Here is an 11,247-nt window from a genome sequence, read left to right as displayed (position 1 = left end):
ACAAAACCAAGAGGAACAACGTGATATACCAAATCGACTGCAACGACTGCAACAAATTCTACGTTGGACAAACTCGGGGGCAATTATGTACACGAATAAAGGAACACAACGCTGCTGTCAGGAGGCACGACCCCCTATCCTTGGTATATATACACGAGGACCAGGAAGGCCACAAATTCAATCTGGAAAACGCAGAAATTTTGGCATACGGAGACACGTGACACGGAAAGGAATTTCTGGAAGCATGGTACCATGCGGCAGGTTCAATCAACCGGTGCATCCAACTGGATCCAATTTACGCACCTCTACGTGCAAAAGACTAACATCGCAACCGGAACACTCAAGGAGGACCGAATAATGGACTCACGAAGGAAGAAACAAGGAACTCCTCGGAGTCAAATCAATAAAGGTCACAAGCCGGAACTCGGAAGGACAAAGGTCACTCCAACATCGACCAGACTACGACGGCGAGGGATGCCAAGTTCAAAGGTCACGTGGGCGTCGGCGAATGAGGACACGGGATAAAAGAACAACCAATGGAACCGTCCGACCGAATAACTAACCGCGGTCAAAGGTCATCCCCGGCTACCAGCACGTATATCAACACACACGTAACACTACTGAACGCACAACCACTAACCCACCGCTACGCACAACTACGCACTGATGATGTCACCTCGATTGTTGATGAAACGTTTGCAACCAAATTGCCCAGCTCAGCGACACAAGCCAACGACCATATTCTAATCACTAAACTCAACCCGTGTATTCAACCAGTTTTGCAACAGGACTCAAATACAATGTTTTCAAACCTTTACGTTATGATCTGGTGGAGGGAAAGCCGATTCTTGATTCCCGAAGGCTAAGGAAATAGACATTTGGTCTGTCACACAACACCAACAAAATTTCAACATTGTACGAATAAGCTGCCTTCGGACTGATTGCAACACATCATGTCAACAAGTTGGTGTGACGATTATCAATTTCACTTTTCATTTGCTGTAAAACCTACATTGGCAGAACTGACCGAAACCTCGAAAAAGGTGCTTTGATTTTGGAGTAACCTGAATTGAACAATTTTCTGGGATTCAGAACAACATATAAAAATCAGCCTTATCGATTGCATGATATTCAAGCCACCGACCAAAACATCATTCTGGATCTTGCTTCACAAGCTTTATCCGAAGCTGTGAGCATCAGTTAATCAATATCGGTCAAATTTATGTACACGAAAGACGATGACTTGTGCATTTTAGCTTGTCTTAGAAGTAAGACGACAGTCTGATTCGTTCACATATTAACTGAAATACATCGTCGTATCTGAAGTTCACCTATCCGGAAGAACCAAGAGGTATTTTTCATTCTTATTACGAATCCCACACATCTCCACGAAGCTTCGAACTCACAACCTCCACTACGAGTGTGTGATTAGTCCGCTCGTACAAAACATGGAGCGCTACTTCTCTATCAGCCATGGATTCTACATAACATGTTCAGGTGTATACTGGATCCTCGGGTGGCGGTTTCTCAGATGAAAGATTCACCCGTTGTGTGAATTATTCCTCCCGTGAAGCCACTTTTCGGCGGGAACTAACCTCACTTGCAAGACGAAATCTCCAGTAAAAAATTCCCAAGTCTCGTATCAAAAACTATAAGTAGCTTAGTGAAAGACAGTGATACAATTCAATAAAGATAGGTTGGTGCATATGACTACCATTTGTTTCTGGAATCGTTTCTGAAATAGAAAAATATTCTAGTTGTGTTTTCATAAAGGAAACTACTCACAAGGTTGCTGAAAACTTTTCGACAGCCCACGACCGGTCTCAGCCCTAGTTTTTGAGCTGAATTCTACCTGTTGATGTTCTTTCGTAGTTGTATTGTGCTCATGGTACCTGAGTTGGCTGACATTACAAAATAGTGACCCCTAAAAAGATGGATGTCAAACCCACCAGTGCTATTTGCAGCGCGTTTGGATGCAAAACCGTCGGTGACCAATTAATCTACGCACACAATGTTCACACAGTCGTTTCGTAGAAGGTGAGGAACGAAATCGCATGAAGCATAGTCATCTGATTGCTGTATTTTCCGCTCCCTGTTCCCTGTTCAGTATTCTGTGCTCTTTGTTCTATGGAGTCGAGTTGCTCCGGTGGAACACGGTTCTTGTAGCTGGGCCAACATCAACAGAATACAGTTTGCCTACTCACAACAATGTTCAGTAGTTAGGGTGCGGCCGACAAAAATTAATGGGGATCACCATCTCAACTTGACCCGCTCCTCCGGTACTTCCGGAAAACGAATAGACTAAGTCATAAAATTTCGACGGAGCATTTCCATAAAAGCTACTCCAATCACGGCGGTCATGGATCTCACGAAACTGACGTTTTTTGGTTGAGTAGAACAGGTTAAGCTAGGTTGGTAAGGTTTGTCACCGTTAGACTTGATTCTGAGCCCGTAATGCAAACAACCACATTTAAGGTAATTATGGAAGCCTCCACCCATCTCAACCCACTAATCCATACTGCCATGTATAATGTGGAGCTCAGACAGAAACTGATCCGACCTCAATCTTCCTTCAGAGGGAGGAACTCATTGGCTCCAAAGCACCTGGTGCATACAAAAGCCGTGCTAATCTGGCTTCAGTTAAGAACACTATGTACCAAAATGATCATGTAGCCTGGACACTAAACTGAATAATTCAGTGTGCTGAATATTTCAGCACCCCTTAGTGACACGTTATTCGGTTGATGACCAAGATCTTTGTTGTGATTCCGGAAAGGATTTCTCGATAACTAGTTCACTACGTGGATAAAAGGGACTGATGAATCACCCGAATATACATATCTGTTGCACCTTGTTATGGAGATAAGTTGGCTGTATTAGCTCCCTCAATCTATTTGACCATCGGTCTACTGGCCATAAGTATAGCAAAGCACTCTTAAATTAGGTCATATTCTGAAGGCAGTATTGATTAGTTCATACTCGTCCTGTAAATGTTCTCCAACTGTACATCTAGAAATCCCCATCGGAACTGCGTGTAACTTATCGGTGATATCCTGATAAAGAAGCTTGAAGGTTTCCGGGAGAAACACATACTGGTGTGTTGTTCCCCCGGGAAGGCAAATGTCAGGCCGTTACCGAGTGGTAGCAGAAGGTGTGTACTTAGTAGTGGGACATTCACTTAGCAAATGGAATCTAAAGCTAAGTTAACCTGCCAAATATCCTGGACTGACCATATGAGCTGTTTTTTTTGCTAAGATTTAGAAACCACCAGTTAAATTCTAATGAAATATCAACGTTTGAAATTAACACAGTTCAGCAACTTTTGTTTGGAATAAAAAGGTGTCAAGACCTGCGGATATTCACTTTTTCGGGATCCAACACAAGGTGTGCATATATAAAGAAGATTACTGAAAGATATGTGATCCAAAGCAACACAAGGTGTGCATATATAAAGAAGATTACTGAAAGATATGCTGATCCAAAGTATGTGCTCTTCGGTACAACAATGACGATCCGTCTGGTGATCATGTAAATGACAGTTGCTGACCAAACATTCCCAGATCCTTGGAATTGAAGTGAGCAGTGAGATTTTAAAGAATGCTTCTTATGCAAGACCGAGCAGATTAACAGTCACCCTTTTGATTTGACTGTCCGCTTTTCCTCAATGTGTAATGCCGTATAGGGCCTAAGCGACTGTTGTGATATACTCGAGATCAGTTCCCGCGTGAGCATAATGCAAGTGACTGTCTTATCAGTTCGTGCAGTCAATTACGTCCGATATGCTGTCACAATCACACTGCCTTTCTGGTTTGGACCTGGAGTCAGCCAAAACATTTTATTACGAATGACACACCCAGGAAGCACGAAATACCTTTAGAAACACTGAACAGGTGTGAACTTAAACACTCAATTATAAAGTAATATGGTGTTAACAGGAGACTCAAATGAAACGCTCTTTCGTGACAGTCTTCAACTGGATGAGTTGCACAGAGGCCGCCAAATGTTCCACTTGGGACTATATCCAGAACATCGGGATATTCTCCTGGATATGTATTTATTTATGGGATCTTCATTCAGCACATTCAGTTGAACTTGTCAATAACACCAGTTTAATTTGAAAGTGAGTGTTTAACCCCATATTCGTACAATCTTGAGTTTAATTAAGAGATCTGATTGACAGAAATTACAGAACTAGGCCTACCTGATGGGTTTCCAAAAAGGGACACACGTAACAGGCAGCCGAAAAGTTTTCGTAAACCTTATGAGTAATGTTATCTGATGTAGGCATGGATTGTCTGCCTGCTCTTTAGAGTTATCACCTAATCTGCGGAAGCCACACTTCAGCCTCCCACAAAATCCCTACCACAAACTTGGCATCTACAGTCTGGCTCTTCTCTTCGTGCTTTACACCAGCAGTAAACTAGTTTATCAGAGCAATCCGGACTACATACCACGTCGTCCTATTAAAAACTGTAGATGTAAGCCACGACTCAATTCAATTTCTTTTGGCGATGCTGGCAAATTCATCGAATGACCTTTTCCCACTACTGCTGGGCTAAACTTACTAAATGCTGTGTGGTTCGAACATGAACATTCAGTTCGATAAACCCCGCTTGTTTATAGACTCATTAATTAAACTGAAGCATAGACATAGAAGATATAGTAGTCTTCCTTCTGCCTTATCGGAATTTTTCTTCCAATTCAGCAACTTACATATATATATATATATATATATATGTTTGCATCGAAATCTATGGTAATTTCTTACTGATCTCTTTGTTTCCTCTACAGTTTTGTGAATACTAAGGCTTTGTTGCATACCTGTATTCGATCTTGAGCAGGTGCTTATCCGCGTGCCATGTTTTCGTTTCGTCCAAAAGGGGTTAGGCAATCATGCCCTTTGTACAAAGTTTGAAGGCTTCGCTCAAGCTTGAGAGTGACTGATAACGTACAACTGAACATCACTAACCCACTAGTCACATGCCTTGGAGTTGCTCTTCAATTTGCAATAAAAGTAATCCATGACTCATCGGCGAACTACTTGTTTCCACCATTTACCATGATCTTAATAATTCGGAACTTTTCGGGCACGGCGTTCACAACAAAACAGACTTGGGTGAGTCCAAGTTCTACACGATAGTGTATTCAAACATTAACATACAAATTTATTTTCCTTGAGTTGAAGAGTTTCGGAGAACTCCAAGGAAAACGGTGTTCTTGATAGCAGTTCGTGTACCATATCATCACTTGACTGCTCCACGTAAACCGATTCAATAGGATCTTACCACATTTACACAACGAACCTATCTGGCTGACAGCACACTGTCACAGAGTAAGGTGCTCATTAAGTGAACAGAATCGGCACTAGCTGGAGTCAGTCATGTGATGACAGGATTTGGTACTCTCAGGAATGCATATTCGATTGCCAAACTAGGATTTATGTCACAAGTTTATTGTGCACCTTAGATCGACAGAAACGAGAACATTTAGCTCTCAACCTAACCGCATCAGATGGCTAACATATGCGCTGTTCACTGGCACTATATCCTGTCTAAGTGTGAGTGAATCGCACTACTGATCAGCTACTCATTACCGAACGGTTTATTCTTCACGCACTAGACCGGAAATTGAGAGTTATTATCTCCATGGAGATCCGTGAGATGCATATTTCTGATGATTCGCAATAAGGACGAAACAACTATACGGTGCTTCTCGGATTTTCATTACTGATCAGCTTTACTTGAGGAAACAAAATCTCCATTGGACATGGGTAAATGGAGTGAAACTCACCCTATGCGAAAGTCGTAACTTGATCTGAAAAAAACTCAGATTAGACTGGGATCAGTGCATTGGGAACTGAGTGGAAGGTAGCTGCAACCGTTGAACGGGAACAAGACTAGTAAATGAACAGTCCATAATTCGCTACACGCAGCTGTGTGTGTTGTTATGAGATGTGTGGGCACACTCAACGTTTTGGGATCTGAACCTCAACTTCTGAGCATATTAAGCTCTAACACAACGTTAGGATTTGGCTGGTTGTATATTATTTATGCTCTGCCAAAACATAACAACAGCCTGGAACGATTCATACTTTTGTTTGTTGTGTCGGATTTATCAATTCGTGGACCTGCGGATACTAACAGAGGGGGGAGATGAATGCCGCTTCATTCAGCCATGCATACACTTTGGTGCACAGCACAACGGACGCGGTACTGCGACCAGCGGTATTGGTTCTCCTACCTTATGATTGTTTTCATTCATATGCGATCAGTAAAAGTATGACTAATCTGTCCAGGAGTTAAGCTATGTAAAACCAAGTGAATTCCACCGAGTTGTTTGTTCCAATTCCAGCCATTTATAAAAGCAACCATGTTCTACGATAACAGATCGATACACCATTGTATATGGCTACCTGCATTTACTCCATACTTTCACCAAAATACTAACTTGATGTACCACCATGTCTTTTGGCGTAGGAACATTTCATTTCATTTCATGGAACTAAGAAACCAACTGTTTTCAATGAGCAATCCCCCCTCAGCATAACCTTAGCGGACTTGTTACACCGAAATATTCCTCACCGATCAATCTAACCAGACTGGGTATAGCTACTGAAGGCAGCAGACTGAATTGATTGTGAAAACAAATGAAGAGTTCGAACCAGTCGCATCCGTGTTTTCGCTGTACTCTATGAACTAGTTGATAAACCCCGGACTCGAACTTATTCAACTGAACAGAAAATAAGACCTATTCGTGTACGACTACCCATTAGAATTAGGAGGAATGACATCACTGGTAGCGCTAATATCACTGTAAATTGGCCGTCAAAACCACTACTTCCGCTCATAATTGGAAAAAATGTTGAAAAAGGACACATGCTTTACTAAGTCGTGGTTATGCTGATCTAACCGAGATTATCTCTTGCTTCTACCTACCTGGGAACTCCGAATGTCTTTTGAGGCATTGTATACATGCACAGTCATGCCTGAAAACGAGGTACTAAACTATACGACGGCTTCTGAAGACAGCCCAGCTGACTGTTTGAATGAACCGGCCAGTGGTTGAACGAGCAATATGTACATAGAGATATCCGGATTTTCAGGGTCTTCTCTGACCAATAAGTTCCGCAGGTTGAAGTTTTGCAGAAGTAGCAACTCGTGCCCATCTTATTGCAGCATTTTTTCAAGCATTCTTTCCGTTTTCGTGTTACTCGATCTATTAAATGTCCACCACGTGTGCAAGTATCAACAAGCTGCCTGACGAAATTTATGGTGAACTGCCGGTCGCCTTTCTTAATATATCCACACTTGAGCGCAGTGGCATACAGCGTCTTCTGTCACACTGCCAATACCCATGAGACGTTGAACAACTAGATGAACAGGTCCTTAGAACAATTGCACAATAACGAGAAGATATTTGTCCCGAATAAAGGAGCTGACTACTGACAGCTTCTTTGAAGTTGTACCGGTTTATCAGGGGAACTTCAGAGGAGGTCTCTCTTGGGCTCACTGTGAGAAGTAACCAGCAGTCTGTGCGCACTACTTTCGCATTGGTTCCTCCTTTCGGGAGTTTTGAGCTAGTGATCTATGGAAACGTTATATCCCCTCTCTAGAAGCCCGGTCACCACCCGTAGGACAGCGTGTTCTGTCAGAGAAAGACAGTTTCGTTGCTCTTTTCAGCGGTACCGAGAGAGGACAGCATAGTAGGTGTGTCTACTAGCGTGCTGCGCCAACTTTACCAGTTTATTTGGCATAAAGCTGATGAATCGACAGCATAATATCAATGGCACGAGTTTCGCACCTGTAAAACCCAAGTTGTAGAAAGTTCTAATACAGCACGAATATGAGGGAACGGATCCAGATATTTGCAAATGGAATGTGTATTTGTATCATACAGTCAAAGGTGCTTCTTGATCGTGAAATGTCACCCTCTTGGCATCATTTCATGAATTACTTGTGCACCTACAACAAATGAATAGAGAGATGCATTCTCACGCCCATACTGTAATTCGCCGAATGCCACGAATTCACCCACAGATAATCGCAAGCTGTCATCAGCACTATAATGCGACAGTGCGTAAGGTTTTATCGATAAGGGGCTTGAATACGTCTAAAAGAATACCTATTTTACAACACGTTCTTTTGCAGACCGAGCAGAATTCGAAAGCCGGTTGCCCCACTCAGCGGATTCTTATGTGACAGTATGTTCCTCTATAACCCTAGACTGTTAAAGGAGCCTTTTAGGTGAAAATACATCAAGCGCTCATACCAAAAAGGTACAATATGTCGTACTTTTGTTGGAATTTGTCTGAAGTGAACTTAATTCACCATTTTCCGAAGTGCACTTCAATTTGAAATTCATTTATCTAGTGTCATGACTCGATAGCCTAAACCCCGGGAAAGGTCTTTTTGTTAAGGAACTATTTACTCCATAATTTTAAACCCTAATGACCTTCGAGAGGGCGATTACATGGACGATAATTATGCTGTCACTGCGCTTGCAGCCGGTAAAAATTAGCGTCATAGATGGTTGTGCTATAGATGTGAAAGGCGACCTCAAAAAACTAACACGAGTCGAAAAATCCGATGAGGCTAATAGGTCGGACAGGCAAAATGTGGAGCACCAACTAAAAACTCATAGGGACCATCTTTCAGTCACTCTCCACATCTTCATAACCACATAACTAAATTGCTGCACGACGGACTACTGGCAAGTGAGCACCTGCAGCAGGTTGACGAAATACGCTGTTGGTTTGAAGTCGATAAATTCGGGAAAGTCCCTAAGACTCAGGACACGTACAACTACGGCTGCAAGCCTTGAACTGTTTCGTTAAGTAAGTCTAGTCTAGCTGGATTTCCATTTTGTTTACTGGAAAAAACTTGTTAGTGTTAGAATCGGGTGAGCACACCGCAGCCACATATGATTCGCCAGAAAGCAACGTATTCCCGACACTTCATGAAATTTGATGAGTTCTAAAACAATTCACCTGTGGTATATATGTACAAATCCTACACCGTGCTTCTCACGAATGGTATCCGTGCCGGGCATCCGGTCATGTATCCCATCAAGAAAAGCAAGCAGTTTGCTTCTATGCGCAAATATTTCAGCGTGTTCAGGTTTTAAGGTCGCCGCAATCACCCTAGGCGATAGTGGAAAACGACTAAACTGGACGGTGAACAAATTAGAATTTTCGGAAACCCGAGTAGCAGCTGGTCCTCTTGGGATGTATCCGGCTGCATCGTCACTCAACGTCCGTGAGCTAGAAGCTGCTTTCAGTGATAAAGGCTAGCTGGCCACAAACCAGGTGACAATTTTAACACACGAATGTTAGATTTGTGTACTTTGTGCCTTGCTAACCTCTGGTTTCCGAGAGACCGCTTATCTTATCAAATTGCTTGATGTGATTATGGACTTTGTTCGCTTTGCTGTGAAGGTTTGCAAGCTTTTCCGCTGAGTGAGCCCACATATGACCTAAAATTGTTGGCTAACTAACAGCCCCTCCAGAACAAGCAACTGTTGCCGTAGGGTGCAAAAAGGAGTGTTATGATGTCGATTTGCACAGAAGTACCGAAGTCCATCCCAGCGCGTCCCGGAAAAACACCGGTTTGGGACAAATATACGCATTTGCATGTCAATCTGGTTCCCATGGATAAATCAATCGTAGGTTATCGAAGAATTTGCAGCAACGCTATGAGTAGTTTCCTTCATAAAAGCATTGGTTTGCGTTTTCGAAATCGGAGAGTAGCCAGTGAATGCTGTGAGTTTATGGTGTAATACTAGGTCCAGTGTTGTAGGATGTCAGTTGGGATCTACGGACGATGATGATGACTACCTCAGCCAACTGAATGTTGCCTCAAGCCTGACGTGATCGTCCGGCTAGTGAATTGCCACGACCCTGCAGATCACACAGGTCGGTAAGCCGTTTCACAAGCGGATATCGGTCGAACTAAGTGTAGTGAATACTTTTGTTGATGACCGCATTCATCTGCACGTAAGTGCTTTGTGGTGCTGTTTAAAATTTATCCTGTTTGGGTAGCTCCGAGCGCGACATTTCACCAAGACCCTCCAACAGCGCTGTCCTCCGGCACTTCCCAGTTTCGATTAAATTGTTGGCGCGGCTACTTATTTTTGAGAACTTGTTGTGAGGTCGTCTCTACGGTATCCGGTAAAGTAAGCCTGGTAACTATACTTATACATAGTTCTCTGAGGAGTATGAGTGCTTACAGCTTCAACGACGTGCACCACCAGATAGAGGCGATCTGAAACTTTCGTAACCAAGTGAAGTAAGCAATGGAATCACTTTAGTATCAGCAACTCCCAGATACTGACAGTTTTCGAAAAATAGTTCCCTTGCGTGAACTTCACGGCATCAGTCTTACGGTGAGTGCGATATAACTCGAAAACCCCCTATATGTGTCACTCATAAACCGTCTAATAAAACGTAATTTTTGATCCTGTCTCAACTTCAATACTTCTGGATGTGATGAGAAACCAAACTGTAGCTGTAGTTGAACGCGTAGCTAATTTCCCGTTTTGTAGTCGACCCCAGCGACGCTCAATCTACTTCACTAACAGAATAATTTCAATGGAGATTTCGTCGTGCAAGTGGGACCAATCTATGCTGAAAATGTGAGAAGCACTGTAAGGCTGTTTCATCAGCAGAGCGCATCTCCCGAAACTTCGGGGAGTCGCGAATCCGCAACCTTCAGCTAGTAGTTAGAACAAGTAACAGTTCGGCCACGATCAACTGATCAGCAATGTGATTTATTCGCACGTAGACAGGCTATAGCGCCACTAGTTTTTAAATCACGGATTCCACATCACGCAGTCACTTGCTGACTGGCCCCATGAGCGTAGGCTTCCCGTAAGAAGAGCTCACTCGTTGTGTGAATTATCCTTCCGTCTCAGCTACTTCAAGTTTGTTGGTAGCATGAGCAGATTTCGAAATTTTTGCTACCGACTTTTTCCTTTCGGTGAAGCCAATCTAGGCTGAAAGGCTCAGAAGCGTTGAATCAGCTGTACAGTGCTTCTTGGCTTTTCAGAATAGATTGGCTTCACCTACAGGACGAAATCTCCATTGGAAACATCCAAATCTCCCCACACGACCAACGAAATTTGAGTATTATTCACTCATAACTTGAGATTTACCCATTATCCTCGCTGATGTAGCATGTTCAATCGTGTACTTGGCTGTTTCCTGCAGGAATCCATTACAACTGATCAGGCTACACTTTTTCTAAGCTGAGC

At 42.9% G+C, this 11,247-nt stretch overlaps 1 protein-coding gene across 1 annotated transcript in view; it reads left to right on the top strand.

Moving 5' to 3' along the window:
* Nucleotides 1–252: 252 nt before the first annotated feature.
* The window catches only part of T265_01392 (hypothetical protein), a gene marked incomplete at both ends in the record, with an annotated part of 60,492 nt that continues 49,497 nt past the window's right edge, over nucleotides 253–11,247 (top strand). Inside the window, one exon of the mRNA XM_009165418.1 lies at nucleotides 253–494. Coding sequence (XP_009163682.1) covers nucleotides 253–494 — 242 coding nt within the window. The remainder of the gene's footprint in view (nucleotides 495–11,247) is intronic.

This window comes from Opisthorchis viverrini, assembly GCF_000715545.1.
Source record: "Opisthorchis viverrini unplaced genomic scaffold opera_v5_15, whole genome shotgun sequence".
NCBI classification, from domain to species: domain Eukaryota; kingdom Metazoa; phylum Platyhelminthes; class Trematoda; order Opisthorchiida; family Opisthorchiidae; genus Opisthorchis; species Opisthorchis viverrini.
Note: the sequence above shows the minus strand (reverse complement) of the source record. Positions and strands in the feature narration are given on the sequence as shown.